The sequence below is a fragment of the Phaenicophaeus curvirostris genome, chromosome 15 (assembly GCF_032191515.1).
Source record: "Phaenicophaeus curvirostris isolate KB17595 chromosome 15, BPBGC_Pcur_1.0, whole genome shotgun sequence".
Lineage (NCBI taxonomy): Eukaryota > Metazoa > Chordata > Aves > Cuculiformes > Cuculidae > Phaenicophaeus > Phaenicophaeus curvirostris.
Window position 1 is genome coordinate 17947271 of NC_091406.1, and position 17821 is coordinate 17965091.

A 17821-nucleotide genomic window follows, 5' to 3' on the forward strand; every position below is an offset into this window, starting at 1 on the left:
GGCAGGGGGCAACTGCTGGATTCGCTCACAATTTCTCCTCCTTCCCAACTGGTGACCGGTGCCTACAGGACTTGGAGATGGGCGAGGATGCTGAGGGCTTGCAGTTGCCCTAAGGACTGTTGGGCTATGCGGCGGCGGGCGGACAAGCCAGCGGCAACGTGCCAAGGCAGCGGGGTGCTGGGCTTCGCCTGCAGCATGCTGCTGCTGAGCCGCTCCGCTCTCCATCTCCCAGCTTTGTGGTGGTACCTCTTTCTCTCCACTGATGCCCAGGAGGTGGCCACATTCACGGTGCACTACAGCGTGTTTGAAGAAGTGCCACCGGGAACGGTGATAGGGACGCTGGCTGAGCACTTGGAGGGGGGTGAGAGCGGTGAAACGGTGGACACCTTCCAGCTGATGGAGACCCCCAGGAGATTCCTGCTGCATGTGGGGAGCGTGGACGGGGTGCTCAGCACGGCTGGGCGGGTGGACAGGGAGCAGCTGTGCCGGCACAGCGATCCCTGCTGGGTCTCGTTTGACGTGCTGGCTGCCCGAAACCTGGCTCTCATTCATGTGGAAGTTCAAGTGCTGGACATCAACGACAACGCGCCGCGGTTCCCCACTCCCGAGATAGAGCTGGAGATGTCGGAGAGCGCATCCCTGCGGACACGGATCCCGCTGGACCGAGCCCTGGATGCTGATGCTGGCCCCAACGCTCGCTGCTCCTACACCCTCTCCCCCAGCGAGCACTTTGCTCTGGAGGTTGTATCCAGCTCTGACGGGACGAGGCACGCGGAACTCGTTGTGGTTAAAGAAGTCGACCGGGAGCTGCACTCCTCCTTCGACCTCGTGCTGACTGCCACTGACCACGGGGAGCCACCAAAATCAGGTACCGCTTTAATTAAAGTCATTGTCCTCGATTCCAATGATAACAGCCCCGTCTTTGCAGAGAGCTCTTTGACGGTAGAGGTCTGGGAGGATGCTCTGCCTGGGACCCTCCTCGTGACAGTCACAGCCACCGACCCCGACCAGGGCCCCAACGGGGAGATCGAGTACAGCCTGAGCAAGCACGCACCCCTGGAGGTGCTGAGCACGTTCAGCATTGATGCCCGCACAGGCAGCGTCATCCTGAAGCACCCGCTGGACTATGAGGAAACCCACGCCTACGAGCTGGATGTGCAAGCCCGGGACCTGGGTGCCAACCCCATCCCAGCACACTGCAAGATCCTGGTCAAAATCTTGGATGTCAACGACAACGCTCCCAATGTCCACATCACCTGGGCGGCGTGGGCGCCCGTGCTCTCTGAAGCCCTCCCCAAGGACAGCTTCGTGGCTCTGGTGACGGCCAGTGACCCCGATTCAGGCCGCAATGGGCAAGTTCATTGCTCCCTCAGTCAAGGGTACGAGCACTTCAGGCTGAAGCAGACCAACAGCCACAGCTACGTGCTGATGACCAACGCCACGCTGGACAGGGAGCTGCAGGCCGAGTATAACCTGACGCTGGTCGTGCGAGACTGTGGAGACCTCTCCTTGGCCATGCTGAAGCACCTCACTATCTGCATCAGCGATGTCAACGACAACGCCCCCTCCTTCGAGAAGGCCACCTATGAGGTTGCTGTTGCTGAGAACAGCAAAGCACCTGTCTTCTTGCTCACTGTCCGCGCCACCGACCCTGACCTGGGTTTCAATGGGAAGGTCACCTATAGCATCCCAGACTCCTCTGCTTCAGGTCTGGTCTCTATTGACCCCACCAGTGGGGATCTGTTTGCCCTCCAAGCTTTTGACTACGAGCAGGTGAGGAGCCTGGAGTTCCTGGTGGCTGCTGAGGACAGTGGTCACCCCAAGCTGGCATCCAACGTCTCCATCAGGCTGGCTGTGCTTGACCAAAACGACAACACTCCTGTCATCACCGCACCAGCGCTGGTGGGAGGTGCAGCCACACTCTCTGTCCTGGTCAATGTGGAGACGGGTTGCGTCTGGGTGGCCCCTGGGAACGGGAGCGTCCAAGGGACTGTGCTGGTGACCAATGCAACACTCGTGTCCTGTGCTGGCGCTCCCTTCCTCTTCACCATTGCAGCCAGGGATGTGGACTCTGGAGTCAATGGGGCTCTCCGATACGATCTGGTGGGTGGGGATGATGCTGGGCTCTTCATCCTGGACCCTCACTTGGGGCAGGTCTTCCTCAATGCCAGCAATGCCAGCATCCTCGCTGGCAGCGAGCGGGAGCTGGTGGTCCGGGTGAGCGATGGGGGAGACATCCCCCTGCACACCCTGGCCTGGATCCGCTTAGTTTTCCGGCATCACGGGTCATTCTCCAAAATCTCAGCCTGGGGGCCAGGGTGGCTGAGCCCCTCTCTGGTGACCATCATCTGCCTGGCCGCTCTCCTGGGCGGGTGCCTTCTCCTTTTGGCTTTAACCCTGTCATTGCGTAAGAAGGAGAAGAAGGACGGCATGGCCTACAACTGCAGGGAGGCAGAGGATGCCCGCAGGCAGCAGCAGCTCAAGAAGCCTCACAGACAGATCCAGAAGACGGACATCCACCTGGTCCCGCTGCTCCGGGGCCGGCCCCGGGAGACTGAGCCCCCTCAGCCCTGCCAGGAGGATCTGTCTGGCAAAGCCGCCTCCATGCCAGGGGGCTCCCCACAGCCTCCCCTCCACCTCACCCCCACTCTCTACAGGACCCTGAGAAACCAGAGGACCCAAAAGGACTTGGATGAGCAGCAGGGGACCTTCGACCTGCCCATCCTCCAGCGCTGGCACTGCCAGCCCCACAGACCCAAAAATCCATCGAAGGAGGCTGCGAGCTCCCTGGATGCTCCACTGCACGGGAAGAGTTTGGTGAAGCCACCACAGGGAGAGCCCCTGCTGCCACCCAACCAGCCTGTGGATGCTGAGGGACCTGGGCAGCCCCAGCCCCACCAGAACATCCTCAGGAGCCTGGTCCGGCTGTCGCTGGTGGCACTGGCGGAGCAGAGCCTCACCGGAGAGTTTGCGATGGAGTCGCCGCCGGTACAGGTAGGAGCTGCCCTGTGCATCATGGACCACCCCTCAAATCCTTCCTTGCCCGGGTCTTGCACACCCTGGGGCCGTGGGAACATGCAACCCGATGGGCTTTGGTTGGTCTCTTCTCCCAGCCCCAAGCCCTGGTGCCCCAGCAGCAAGGGCTGGGTAGGATGAACAGCCATCCCACCACAGGCAGGGGCTCCCCGTGCCCACCAGGAGACCCGTGGAGCTGGGGTGGAGGATCCCCATCACCCAGGGATGGGGACAACCCCATGCTCGCTTCACCAGGGGAGTGTGTGGGCAGGGAACAACAGGCAGAGGTGGCACAGGGGAAGCGCTGGGACCAGGTGGGCTGCTCGGCCGCTTGTGTTTCCCCCGCGTGGGGATGCTGAACCATCTGCAGGAGGAGGAAACGCTATAAAAAGGCTGGGGGGGGGGTGGGGGTGCTGTCCAGAGGGGACATCCTGGCAGGAAGCAGCTTGAGTGGCGATCGCTGGGGCTCAACAGGCTTTTCCTGCCTTACAGCAAATCTCCCAGCTGCTCTCCCTGCTGCACCAGGGCCAGTTCCAGCCCAAAACAAACCACAGGGGAAACAAGTACACGGCCAAGAATGGCAGCAGGTAAGGCTGGCTCGCAGCCCTTCCCTTCTCTGCATCCCATTTCCATGCATCTCTGCTTCTTCTACATCAGCCTCACTGGTTCCAGGAGCCTCCAGGGGCAGGAGGAACCGGGCAGCAGACACACAAGGCAAAAACCTTGTCCCCAGGTTTGCTGAGGTGAGACTGGGAGGCAAGTCCTCCAGGGCTGTGCTCCTCTGGCCCCGTTGGCATCCTTTCTGGGGCACCTTTTGCAGCTCCTTCGATGCCCACCTGAGCTCCTCTGCAGCTCTGAACCATCTGCCCATCCTCGCTGAGGGGACACCACGTTCAAGTGTGAACATGATGAGCACAGCGGTTCCAGCTTCACAGGGATGAGCTTTCTCACAGCTCTTGGTACTTTCTTAGAGATGCTGTTGATGTGAGTTCAGGGCATCTGTCCCTGGAGCCAGGAGGCTCTCACAGGGAGAGGCCCTGTGAGCAGGACTGAGATATCCCTGCTATGTGCTGAAGATGTTTCCAGAGACAAACATTAATATATTCCCATTAAATTATGGTGTTGACATCTCTAGGTGAATGCTCCCAAGGATGCCAGGCTTTCATTGCTGCCTTGCCGTGGCCTTTGTGTCCCACCTGGGTCATGGGCAGACACAGCTTTCCTCACCCTTCTCATCACCACCTCCATCTGCTGAGGATGGAGAGGAAGGGAGAGCAGCTCTGGGGCAGCTGGGGCTGGGCTGTGTGGCTCCTCACCTAGTCCTGAACACGGGCAGCTCCTTCGAATACCCAGGGAGCAGCCAGCAGCTCCCTGCTAGCTTGAGATCATAGAATCACTAGGATGGAAAAGACGCACTGGATCATCGAGTCCAACCATTCCCATCAATCACTAAACCATGTCCCTCAGCACCTCATCCACCTTAAACCCCTCCAGGGAAGGTGACTCAACCCCCTCCCTGGGCAGCCTCTGCCAGTGCCCAATGACCTTTTCTGTGAAAAATTTTTTCCTAATGTCCAGCCTAAATCTGCCCTGGTGGAGCTTGAGGCCATTCCCTCTTGTCCTGTCCTCTGTCACTTGGGAGAAGAGCCCAGCTCCCTCCTCTCCACAACCTCCTTTCAGGTAGTTGTAGAGAGCAATGAGGTCTCCCCTCAGCCTCCTCTTCTCCAGGCTAAAGATCTTCTCCAGATCCCTCTGCAGAAAAACATCCTTGGGCAAGAAAAGTGGAGCAGCCCCACGCGTAGCCCAGCACTCAGCCAGTGGCCAAGAAGGCCAACAGCCTCCTGGCTTGGATCAGCCATGGGGTGGCCAGCAGGAGGAGGGGAGGGATCGTACCCCTGGACTCAGTGCTGGAAAGGCAGCATCTCAAATCCTGGGTTCAGTTTTGGGCCCCTCATTCCAAGAAGGACATTGAGAGGCTGGAGAGCATCTGGAGAAGGTGAACAGAGCCGGGGAAGGGGCTGGAGCCCAGGGGTTCTGGGAGCGGCCGAGGGACCTAGGGGTGTTTATCTTGGAGAAGGCTGAGGGGAGACCTCATCACTCTGCAGCTCCTAGAAAGGAGGTTGTGGTGTGTTGGGTGCTGGGCTCTTCTCCCAAGTAGCAAGCGATAGGATGAGAGGAAATGACCTCAAGTTGTGCCAGAGGAGGGTTGGATTGGATATTAGGGAATGTCTTCACTGACAGGGTGGTGAAGCCCTGGCAGAGGCTGCCCAGGGCAGCAGTGGGGTCTCCATCAGTGCAGGGGCTCAAAAAGCGGTGGCTGTGGCACTTGGGGATGTGGTTTAGTGGCCACAAGGGTGTTGAGCTGACAGTTGGGCTGGATGAGCTGAGAGGGCTTTCCCAACCTTTATAATTCTATGATCCTAGTAGATGTTCATGCGTTTTTTCAGAAAGCCATAGAACTCAATAATTGGTGGGCACTGAAATGATTGGGCCCTTGGTGCCGTGATCGGTGTGCTGCGAGGGTGCCCACATCCCACCTCTGGGCTCGCAGGGCAGGGTCCTGCTGAGGGCTGAAGGGTGATTTGAGGTTTGTGGCTCTCGCAGGGCGGCGGGGCTGGACGCTGACTGCCTGAGCACGAAGGACAGCGGGCATGGCGAGAGCGAGGCGGAGGACCGTGACTCAGAGAGCGGGTTTGAGCTCTCTGTGCAGCAGCTGGTGGGAGAGGAGCTGGAGACCCTCCTGGAGCCACAAGCAGGTGAGGTGACCTCGCTACTGGGACTATGCTGGGGCTGGGGATTCAGCAGCAGGATCTCCTCAAATAACACATCGACCCCATTCAGAAGGTAAAATTGTCTAGCCTGGGCAACCCAGGGGTCATCTCATCTGCTGAGGTGGCTCTGACAGTGGTGGATGCTTGGGAGAGCACGTGTGGACTGTCCTGTGTTTTTGTTCTAGGCAGTTTAGAGCAAAAGGAGTGGCTGAGCTTCACACTGGATTTTTTTTCCATGTGTTTAATCACTCTTGGTAGGTCTTCCAAGATCTTGGAGGATCTTGGTATCTGCTGTTGTTGAGCTGATTTGTGAGGTTGGCCTCTGAAGGGGTGAACTATGCACCCTGTGAACACTCTGCTTCCCATGCCGACCTGGGCTCCTTCATTTCGTGGTCTCGTAGTCCATGCAGAATGAGAAGTGTTTACCTTGCCAAGCCCCTCATGATGTTATAGACAGTTTGAGCTGTGTCAGGCACTTATTTCTTACCAGGTTGGACTCATCCAGTCTTGTCTTCTGTGACCAACCTGTTAATAATTGTAGTGGAACTTTATTGAGATCGCAGTATCCCAGAACAGTGGGGGTTGGAAGCTCATCCAGCCCACCCCTCTGCTAAAGCAGGGTCACCTCCAGCAGGCTGCACAGGTGGGATTTGAATGTCTCCAGAGAAGAAGACTCCACACCTCCCTGGGAAGCTGGTTCCAGTGCTCTGGCACCTTCACAGGAAATTTTTTTTTTTTTTTGCTCACATTCAGAGCTGTGGTGACCAGAAAGATGTGCGGTGTTTAGGACACACCTATGCTGGTACTATAAGGTCTTCTGCCTCTCCTGCCCTAGCTCCATGCTGAGCTCTGTTACCAAACTGTTCCTGGTGATTCCCAAATCCCTCTGTGTGGTGGGAGAGTCATCAATGATGTGCTGTTCCCCATGACAGTTAGGAACACAGAAATCCACCAGCCACTATTTGCAGTGGTGGCTGCCCCATCCCTGGAGGGGTTCAAGGCCAGGTTGGATGGGGCTTGGAGCCCCTGATCCAGTGGGAGGTGTCCCTGCCCATGGCAGGGGTGGAACTGGATGAGCTTTGAGGTCCCTTTACACCCAACCCATTCCATGATTCTCTAATTCCCAGCTTTTAACACCCATGAGTCCCAGACAGAACCTGGCTGTTACTGCAGAACAGCTCATTGGCTTGGCTGATGCTCTTCTGCAAGCTCAGGTCTCCTCTGGCAATCAGGACTTTTCATCTACCACTTCCAGCGATGCCAACAAAGTTGCTAAACACAATTCCCCACCTTGCAAATGTCACATCAGTTCTTGTCCAAAGAGGAGGCCTCCTGCTAGCTGCCGAGTCTTGCACGTGAGGATTTCTATGGATCTGCCTGCGCTAGATTCACCTCCACGTGCTTAAAACCTCATCTCACAATTTGTACCCTCCCTCCCTCCGATGCTGTGTTCATTTGAAGCAGTGGTTAACGAACAGCAGTTAATAAACCAAGCAATTTCGTATCTGAGTTCCTCTAGCGCTCCAGGGTGAATACCATCTGGGCCTGACATTTTCTACATGATCCTTTTATTGATTTGTTCTAAAAAATTTCTTCTCCTGGCATTTCAATTTGAAAGCGTTGGGCTGACTCACGTCCTGTCGCAGAGATTTCATTGTGGAGCCCCTACGAGCCTCCACAGCAAGAGGAATTCACAGAGGTTTTGCTGCTGTGATTGTTTTAGTTCTAGAGTCAGGCGTTTTCTGTGCTCTTGCTTACGGGGAAAACCATGTTGCTTCTCTCCGCTTGCCTTCTTTTTTATTCTAGTATGGAGCAAGGGAAGGAAAGGCTGGGTGAACAAGAGCTACAAGCTTCCTTGGATTTAGAGGTCCTGCAGCCACGAGCAAGGAGCAGACGGGCTGCCCAGCTCCATTCTATGGCTGTGCTGGCCTGCACGGGTCCCAGGGCTCTGTCTGAATCCAGTCCTGCCCACAAAGGTCACATCCTAGAAAATCTGTCTGCATGAGCCACTCCCTCTCTAATTCTTCTTGGATTTGATAGATAGAAAGAAAGACCCCTCTTCCCAAATTACTGGAGTTACACAGTGAACACCAGTGCTGCTGAGGCTGTGCTATTGTGGCTTCCTGCCCATGCAGCAGCGCTGGATGTGACAAAAAAGCCTGTCCTGCTTCACTGGGGAAAAACAACCTTAACCATGAGCCCAGACCTTCCCAAAAAGGCAACAGAGCGCAGACGATGGAGCTGCTGGACTCCTTCCTCCTCTCCCAAACACAAACAGAGATGCGGACCTGCATCCTGAGAGAGGGAGGAAGGAAGCATTGCTTGTGCTCTGGAGTCTCATAACAGCTGCCTGCGGCCGTCTGGGTCTTTGTGCTACTTGCAGCAGGATGGGGGGGGAACTGGACGAGTGATCTGTCCCAGCCAGCGAGGGGGTTGTTTACGCCACAAGTGCCCAGCCACGGGCTGAACTCAGCATCCACCAGTGAAAGGGAGTGCTTGCAGCAGCACCATGAGAGACAGAACTTTATAAAAACAACCTCTACCATTGAAACATAGCTAAAATAGGGCAGTAAAGAGCTATTGGTCAAATTAAACATACCTAATTACGAGGTTTGATGGTCACAGGATCATGAGCCTGCTGACTCTTGGCTCTTGCCACAGCGAGGAGGCTACTGGTGTGCCCTGCTCCAGAGCTGATGCACTAAAATACTCAGGGAATGCAGTGACTTCTTGGAGACTGAGAACTATGGACGTTTTAGAGCAAAACCATGGGATTTCAGTGTGCTTGACAGATCATTTAAGGAACAGTCACTGCGACTGAAAGAAAACACTGAGACTGCAGAAAGAAATTGTGGCAGTGAAACAACACAACAGAATTTTGGGGCTTCAGGTGAAACAAAATCTAGGTGATGTACCTGCCCTTCTCCTCTTACCAGGTTTGAATCTCAGCCCTCACCCCATCCCACCCCAGAAGAGAGTTGTTTATCAGACAGGAAGGAGACTTGTTTTGGTCACTGACCATGGACCATGTGTCAGGTGGCTGTGGCAGGGCATCAGTTATCTTCTAGAAGCAGCATGAGTGTGGGGACCCTCCTTTCACTGGTCACCTCCCAAGTCAAGAGCTCTGGAGTTGTTATAATGACACCAGCTCCTGCCACCTGGGTGAGGCTGCCGTGGTATTTGGTGGTTTATGGCCACACACTGCTTGTTTTGCTGCTGGTCTCCATCACGTAAGCCTGGGCTTGCTCCCGCTTCCATCTCAATAGTTATCTCCTCACTTCTGCCCTTCCAGATCCTCTTTCCTATGGATGAGTAATTAAATTTGCAGGCAATACTCCTAATTGGGAGATCGTGATATGGTGCCTCACAAACCCCTCGGCCACTCGAATTGCCCAGCAGTTCTAGGTTCTGCTTTGGGAATGACATGACGTGTATGGAAGGCAGTCGCCGTGCACCATATCACGGAGTCCTGTTTGTTTACCAATTCCAAAGCTCTACCTTGAAAACAAGGAACCTCATTTCCTTTCCTGCTGTCTGATGAGGAAGCTATTCCAGGCTCACCCTGCTATGGGGTCCTTCCTTTAATTTCCAGTATATGTTTATTCATGGACAGTTATAACCACTTCTTCTTTTGCCAACACTATTTTAAGCAGAAAGATTTCCTTTGTTGGCGCTTGTCTCATCAAAATAATGGCAGGTTGCAGTCAGATCCCCCGGTAGCTTTTGCTTCCTTGGGCTAAGCAACTCCTGCCTCTTGGGGTCTCCCCATCACGTAAACCTGGACTCGCTCCTGTTTCCATGTCAATAGTTTTCTCCTCATTTCTGCCCTTCCAGATCTTCTTTCTTACAGATGAGTAATCAGATTTGTAGGCAATACTCCTAATTGGGAGTAACAATACCAGGGATCTGTCCTTATGCCAGCAGGGAATACCTTGGCCAAGACAGTGTACGATTTCATTTGCCCATTTCAGTGCAGAATCACATTATGGGGATACGAAGGAGCCTGCAGTTCACACCTACACTGATCTCCCACTGCTCCTCATCTGTTTCCAATTGGTGAACAACTATGTTATAGCTCAATTTTTTGTTACGAGTCTTCAACCATCCAGCTGTGCATTTTATAATCCAGAATTTCATTCTACTCCCGTTATTACTGTTTTCACAATAAGCCATTCTTTTCAGGCTCAATATGCCTGCTTAGCTGCAAATTCCCACCCTGGAGTGACCCTGAAGGGAAGTCCACTAGTGACCTCCTTTCTGTCCAACACTTCCCCCTTGAAAGGTTTCCATTGTCGCCTCTGCAGCCGGTCCTAACCCCTCTCCTGCTCTGGCTCTGCTAACGATTTATTGAAGTGCCACTTGATGCTGCAACAAATGGGAAAGCAAAGTGATTGTAAAGGTGGTTCTATTAAAAAAAAACAAACCAACCAACTCAGAAGTTTTAAAGCAGTTCTAGTTTGTTTGGTTTTATAAGCTGCTGGTTTGAATGCTGCTGCTGTAGCTTCTCTCTAGACCTGTTTACAGCCAGTCCTCTCTCAGTTGATTTCAGGAAGTCTCTTCATTCCTCAGTATTTTTCTTTCTCCTTTTCTCTCCCGTGGTCTCCTGTGCTCCAGACTGACCAACAGTTCTTGTTTTCACTCCCTCCAGAGCTGGCCCTCAAGAGGCTGACGGCTGCTGACCCAGCCTGGGTGGCTCGGCTCTCCTTGCCGCTCACCAGTAGCTACAAGGACAACGTCTTCTCCCCCAGCTCTCCACATTCACCTCAGGATGAGGATGTTGCAAGACAGGAGACACCGAGGACCTTTGAAACCTTTGGCAAAGGTGCTGGGGCTGACTCGAATGCTGCTGGGACACGACTGGCCAGCACTTTCCTTTCAGAAATGAGCACCCTCTTTGAAATGATTCTGTCTCAGAAAGTCCAGGTCCACAATGAAACAGGCGCGGGGCTTCTGCGGCAGCTGTCAGCACGTGGGAAGAGCCTTGGGCTGGAAGACAGCACTCCTGTTCTGTAGGCAGCTTGGTTGCTGTGATAAGAAGACAAGAGTCAGAGAGAGCTTCTTTCTGCATTTGGGATGCATACCTGTGCGCTGACAGATTCATTGTATCACTCACATCTAGACCGACAAAGACAGGTGTATTTCCTCCTCTGCCTCACCTCACAGAATTTCTCCATGACTGATTTTACCTGTTTAGTTCCCTTCTGCCCGCCTGTTCTTGCCTTCCTGCCTTTCCTCCTCTTCCACCTTCACCTTTCACCCTACTATCCCACTCCAGGCACACAACAGCAGGAGGGTCCTCTCCTCCAGGGCAGGGGGAGTGTTAGATTAACCACAAGCACGACACGACTCCAGCCATGTCATTACAGACTGCGTGCCACCAATGATAAAATATTGCGGTCATGGACTTTGCAACAAGCTGCAGAGTTGGGCTCCAGGATTTTGTTCTTATTTAAATAAAACTGTTTTTTCTAACGCTACCATCTCTGGCAGAAGGTGCGCTTTAGGTGACAGAATGGTGCGTCTGTACAAAGCCTGAAATAGCAGCTCGGAAAGGGAGATCTGCCTGTTGGCTCTCACCAATCCTTTCAGCTTTGTGGTTCTATCACTATGAATCTGGCATTTGGTAGAACACCCCCAGACCAGCACTTCTGCCACAGCTGCACGAGGTGCCCCCAGTTTCCTTCTCTGTACTTTCTTTTGAGGCTGTTGGATTTTGGAGCGTATTCTTTGCCCAGAAGCAGACAACAGATGGCTGGAGTCTGCCAAAGGTAACCTGGGAAAAAGGGAAGCGTGAAAACACTTGTTTTGAAATATGCAGTCACAAGCTTCATCCATATTATGGGATTTCACTTTGATCTGTACGTTTGTGAGCTGTAAGACAGTTTTAGGATAATAGCATGTGTCAGAAAACTAAGATCCTGATATTAGTAACAGGGGAAGCAGCACACAGGTGGTGTTAACCGTGGGGAACTGCATTCGCAGAGAGAGGGAAGACAACAGTGGCAGAAGCATCTGGAGCGTGATTTGCATGAGCGTGCTGCTCATGCAGCAAAGTGTGGATGGCAAGTAAGCGCTTCTGAACTGTGCACACCTAGGTCTCTCTTCTGCACTGTAGTTTGTGTCTTCCAACTACGATAAAGAAAACCAGAACAAATTTGGGGTGTGCTGGCAAAGTAGGTGCGAAGAGAGTCAGCCACTGCCTCTGCTGCCAGCAATGCACAGTGTCTGGAGCTGGGCTATGGGAGTGAGGGTCAGCACTGCCAGCAATGCACAACATCCTTGCTTGCTGAGCGACTATGAGAGTGAGGCTGAGGCAGCCAGCCTGTCCTTCAGCAGCATGCAGGGCCGGTTGTGCTTTACACACCCCATTTTCCTTCCTTCACCACTTGTATGTTAAAAATCCTGCGCTGACTTCACCACAGACATTGCAGTTCACAACACAGGTTTCTCCAAAGCTAATCTGCTCACAGTAGGGCTGCCACACCAGGTGCCTTTGGGTGATAGGTTTGGCTTTCATTTTTACTGTTAATCATAGAATCATAGAATCATGGAATGGTTTGTGTTGGAAGGGACCTTAAAGCCCATCCAGTTCCACCCCAGCCATGGGCAGGGACACCTCCTACTGGATCAGGTTGCTCAGAGTCCCACCTCACCTGGCCTGGAACACCTCCAGGGATGGGGCAGCCACAGCTTCTCTGGGCAACCTGTTCCAGGGCCACACCACCCTCATCGTGAAGAATTTCTTCCTAGTCTCTAAATCCCTCCTATTTAAAGCCATTCCCCCTTGTCCTATCACTCCACACCCTTATAAAAAGTCCCTCCCCAGCTTTCTGGAGCCCCTTTCAGTATTGGAAGGTCACTATAAGGTCTCCCCACAGCCTTCTCTTCTCCAGACTGAACAAACCCAACTCTCTCAGCCTGTCCTCAGTGCTCCAGCCCTCCGATATCTTTGTAGCCCTCCTCTGCACTCACAAGTTGAAAAAGAACAGGCAGCACAGTCCAGCAAACACAATCCTGGAGCATCTCAAGCATGTTCTACCTGTACTCCTTTTCCACGCACCTAGAGGTGACAGTGCCCTGCTTTTGGTGTGTACACACATAAGCCACAGCATCAGACACTCATACAGATAATTTAAAGCAGAGTAAATGAAAAAAGTTACCCCTTTCTGTTGCTCTCGGGACCAAATGGCAAAAGCAATACAGTAAGATTTCCCCAGGTAGCCTCTTTAATATACAAAACATCCACTGTTATATTTGCAGTCTTCAAAGTGCTTCACAGATGACCCCGTCTCTGGCAATAAACTACACTGATGGGTTTGCCCCAGCCTGCTTTTACCGCCGTGCTGCTAACAGAAACATCTTGCTGTTTTGTTTCACAAACAAAACAGGCTCTTGCACCAAAACAATGACCGTGAGCCAAACTCTAACTGAGATGCAGCTGTGCAAACCTCGAGGGAGCCGTATCTGCGCCTGTGAGGAGATGCAGCCCTACGGGATTCCTCTGCATCTTGGGAATGCACACAGAGGACAAACACCTGGCACCACCTCAGGTCTTCCTCTGGAAAGTCACTTTGATGTGACTGTCAAAGGACAATCTTTACATAAAAATACATTGTAAGAAGAAGATTACAAAGGAGACAAATTCCTCCCTTGGTTCAATTTCCTGATTCTGCAAATCGCTTCCAACCCCCTCAACCCTCACCCCCCTTCCTGCCCAACGCATAACCACGCTGTGCATTATCACAGAATAGGAAACCCACCCGAGGAATTTCCTGCTAATTGTATCCTGCTTGATAAAGGAAATGGTCTAAGAAAGTTTGGTCTGAGCAGAAAAAGAGACCAGACCAGAACAATTAGATGTGTTGAGCTCTGGCTGTGCCCCTCCCTTGCTGAACGGAGCCCGCAGCAAGTTCAGGATGGGGCCATTGCCTTTGTTTTTCAGAGCCTGATCTATACAAAGCACCAGAGCACCGTGGCTACAGGAAGCCAGACAGTTTGTACAGATGCCCTTGAACCAGTTTAAACTGGTGTGGACAAATTCCTCTTTCCGGATTCGGCTGCCCCAGTGGAAGAAATTATCATACCAGCTGCTTGCCGCTGTCTGCCTGACAGTGGTTCCTGCCCGCTGGGAAGCATCCCTTATCCACTTCAGTGAAAAGGAGCTGGCGTGCTTAGCAAACATGTACAGTATAAACTTTGAAGCAAACCTTGCTCATCGTGACTCCACGGGGCGTACCCATGGTAGCAGTTTGCTGCTGGAGCTGAAAGAATAATAACTGCGGCCCAAGGACACCGACAATGGTGCAGGACGGCTGCGGACAGCCGTTCCTCGCACCAGGACAGGTAGATCCATAAGTCATATCCCCCAGAAACCTGTGCTTTAATAACCAGAACTCCCTCTCTTGCTTGAGCAGGTTTGAAAGCAGATTAAACTGCCATGATGGCAACGGAGGAGACAGGCCCAGATCGTGCTGGCAGCAGAGCTGCTGTGGGAACAGGTAGCCTGGAAGAGAAATCAAATTGCCTCAGAGGGTGTGGGCCAGGCCCATCACGGTTAGCTGCCAACATCACCATATGGTGGCTTGTAAACCTGATGGGAGAAACTATGCAAGATGTGCAGGGTTACTGGAATTACAGCCCCAAGTCCTACCACCGTGGCACAGCGGGAGCCTATACAGACCTCTGCTCAGGAGCAAAGGAGTGTAAGAAATGTCCTTGTATTGGAAGGTAGAGGGCCAGATGACATGGTGGAGCAGGAGACATTACCAAGTTTAATCTCAACTCCCTGGTATCTAAAAATGGTTCCTGTTCCATTAACAGAAAGCTTTCTCTTTCCACTCGCTGCTGGCCTGCTTCCTGCTCCAGACAGACTAAGAAGGGCTGCTTTCCCTTCCTCCTGCTCGTTCCACTTACCAACTGCTCTACTAACAGCACTAGTGGGGCTCCAAGCACTGTAGTTCCAGCGATGTTGCCCTGTTTCCAAGGGCACGGCTCCACCCTGCACTGCTCAGCACCATCATGTGGAGACTGTCTGCGCTCCAAGAGTGGGGTAGGGTGAGGGCAGATTGTCTTGGTGGGGTGGCATGAAGACCCGCAGGCACACGCTCAACAGCCCAGAAACAGGGGCTGGACAAAGAGGCTTTTATTCCAGAAGGGAATGGATGCTTTGGTTGAACACCTGAAAGTATATTAATACAAGTTATTGATGAGAGATTGTACTATGGAAACAGCTTCTCCACTTCAGCTTGATCGGAAATAGCTGGTACGAAACAGAAACATCTGAAGAGGAGAAGTGCTTCCTCCCTTCAGTAAAAAAGACTCCATTTTGCCATGGCCCTGTGTTCCTCTAGCAACATGGGCCCTTATTTTTATGGGGTCGCTACACAAAGCGGTCCCACACCCCCCCACTGCCCGTGGTACCTTCCACCTCCTCTTCCAACACTCGCAGTCTCTCCTGGGCGCTCCTGTTCCCCGCAGCAGCCGACTGTCTGTAGTGTTTCATCGCTTCTGCCAGGTTCTGCTGCACTCCAAGGCCCTTCTCATAGCAAACGCCCACGTGATACCTGCTTTGGGCATCCTAGCCATGGGAGAAAGCACAGCAATCCGCCCCACATGGTGGAGAGGCAACAACAGCACAAGAAAGGAGAACAGAGAGTCTTTAACATCTTCTTTAAAGTCTACTGCTCTATCTTTGGTCACCTTCTTTAAAGCTCCTCTATCCATCAGACCATATCTTCAGTAATTTAGTCCCTTTTCAAAGCACATAGTGAAGCAGAGTTTCTCAGCAGACATCTCCGACTCTGCTCTTTTCTGTCCCTTTCCAATTAAATTCACTTATTTTCCATCATCCTCCAGGTCTGTGTCACAGGAAGAAAGGAACAACAGTCTCTGCAGAGCATGCTGCTTGCCTTAGGGGTCAGAGCTAAGAGACAGAGACCTCAGAGCAGCTTCCAGTACTTAAAGGGAGCTCCTGGAAAGCTGGGGAGGGGCTCTTGATCAGGGAGTGCAGGGACAGGATGAGGGGAAAGGTTTTGAGCTGGAAGAGGGGAGATTGAGATGAGATCTTAGGAAGAAATGTTTTGCTGTGAGGGTGGGGAGGCCCTGGCCCAGGTTGCCCAGAGCAGTGGTGGCTGCCCCATCCCTGGAGGTATTCAAGGCCAGCTTGGATGGGGATTGGAGCAACTTGATGCAGTGGGAGGTGTCCATGCCCACAGCAGGGGGTGGAACTGGATGGGCCTTGAGGTCCCTTCCAACCTAAACCATCCCACAGTTCTATGACTTGGGCAGCCGTAACTGCACCCACATCCTGCTCACACCCAGGCTCTGGACATGCCTTGTGGGCTTGTCCTGCTACAGCTCACATAGAAGTCTTGTAAAAAAATAACAAACACCAGAGAGGTACTTGCTGTCCAGGGCTAAGATTCCCCTTGGCAGCACCAGGCTACCAGCCCTTCGACACAACAGTGCACCACTAGCTTGCTCAGCCCCAACTGACTACGGTCCAGAAGAAATCTCAAGCAGCAGAAATGAAGTCAAGCAAATAAGTGCTACAGAAAAAGCACCTCAACTACTCAGACACACATAACTGCTGAGAACAAAATAGAAAGCAGAAACGTTGCTGCAGATGGGTCATTGAAGCCAAAGCCAAACCCGTGATACACTTACGCGTTGCTTGTGCACACCTTTGAGGTCCAACAGGGTGTCAGAGATAGCATGAAAGCAAGACAACAGTCCTGAAGACATTAAAATGAGGGCATGGGCTAGTTGTTACACAGAATTTTTCCAGTAAAAAAGCCAGGAACCTGAAGAGCACGACTGCCAGAAACGTGATCTAAACAAGGCTTTGCAAAAGAAGAGAAGAAGAAGAAAAAAAAGGAAGTAGCACGTTTTAATAAAGCCATGAGAAAAGAACATATTGCAAGTGTTGCTGTCTAGGATGTAGCTGGTAAAGTGAAGAAATCAATGAGTGGGTGCTTTGGAAAATGTTGCGAATTGCAGTTTATGACAGCAGTAAACTTCTTTAGAGATGAGATAAACATGCTGAAGCCTTGGCACTTGAGAAGTGACAACAGACAGGGTTAAATAAGTATGAAGTGTTCCACTAGCCATCGCTTGTAGCACACTACCACAAGGAGAAGAGATCCCTGAATTAGCATGGCATAAGTGACTGCGCTGTACTTTGAAATCTGAAGGTCAAGCTCAGTTCTACAACAACAGTCTTTAATATGGTTTTGATAGTCTATGGCTGCATGCATAAAATAAGGGAGAATAAAAAGTGGTAACCAAAGTAAAACAGTTCTCTGAAGCATCGATGTGCTTGGAAGAATACTTGTCAGCTTTATTACAGAGCAACAATCTGAGAGAGAAACACTAAACCTATGACTTTTTGTGGTTGTTTTCCCTTTCTTGTGGTTGTAGCTAAATGGTGCTGTCCTTGCTTCACCCATAGGCAAACTAAACATGAATCCACACTCCAGGGTAACAGGAAAAGACCATGCTCCTGGAGCCCTTCTCCCAGCAGAACATGCTGGGTTACACCCCAGGGAGCTGCCACCAAAGATGAGGCACACACTAGGGAAGCAGAGATGGGGAAAGACGATTGGAACCTGAGAACTGTCGAGGCTGTGACCAAAACATGTGAAACATTGATCTACCGGGAGTACCCCTGGGACCAGCAGTACCCGTGAGACTGGCTGTTGTTAAGGGCTTATGAGGCACTCAGTAAATGACAATCATCTATTTAATGAGATAATTCATTGTTACAGCGCGCAGGATACACATCTGACATCAGGCTGGAAGAAAGGAGCCAGCGATGCGGCTTAGGAGCAATCCTTAGCAGGCCTGGTATTAAATACTGTATCGTGATGACTAAGCTGCTGTGGGCAGGCAGGTCTGGTCCCACCAGTGATCCAACAGGGTTTGCACTCTACAGCGGGTGAAAACAGACGTGGCAAAGCTTGCAAGTGATGTAATGTCATCTGGAGAATTAATTAGAGAAGATCTCACAAACCTAAGAGTGAGCAACACAATCCCAG

At 52.2% G+C, this 17821-nt stretch overlaps 2 protein-coding genes across 2 annotated transcripts in view; one reads left to right on the forward strand and one right to left on the reverse strand.

Annotated features, from left to right (window-relative positions):
- On the forward strand, positions 1-10799 carry PCDH12 (protocadherin 12). The gene is made up of 4 exons (XM_069869611.1): positions 1-2994; positions 3508-3602; positions 5620-5771; positions 10435-10799. The coding sequence occupies exons 1-4, from the start codon at positions 88-90 to the stop codon at positions 10797-10799; spliced, it is 3519 nt and encodes a 1172-aa protein (XP_069725712.1). The 5' UTR covers positions 1-87.
- DELE1 (DAP3 binding cell death enhancer 1) overlaps positions 10222-17821 on the reverse strand; it is a 24196-nt gene continuing 16596 nt past the window's right edge. The window contains exons 10-12 of the mRNA XM_069869663.1: positions 15207-15363; positions 14700-14964; positions 10222-10811 (exon numbers count right to left, since the gene is read on the reverse strand). Of these exons, the coding sequence (XP_069725764.1) occupies positions 14720-14964; positions 15207-15363 (402 nt within the window). The 3' untranslated portion in view covers positions 10222-10811; positions 14700-14719. The remainder of the gene's footprint in view (positions 10812-14699; positions 14965-15206; positions 15364-17821) is intronic.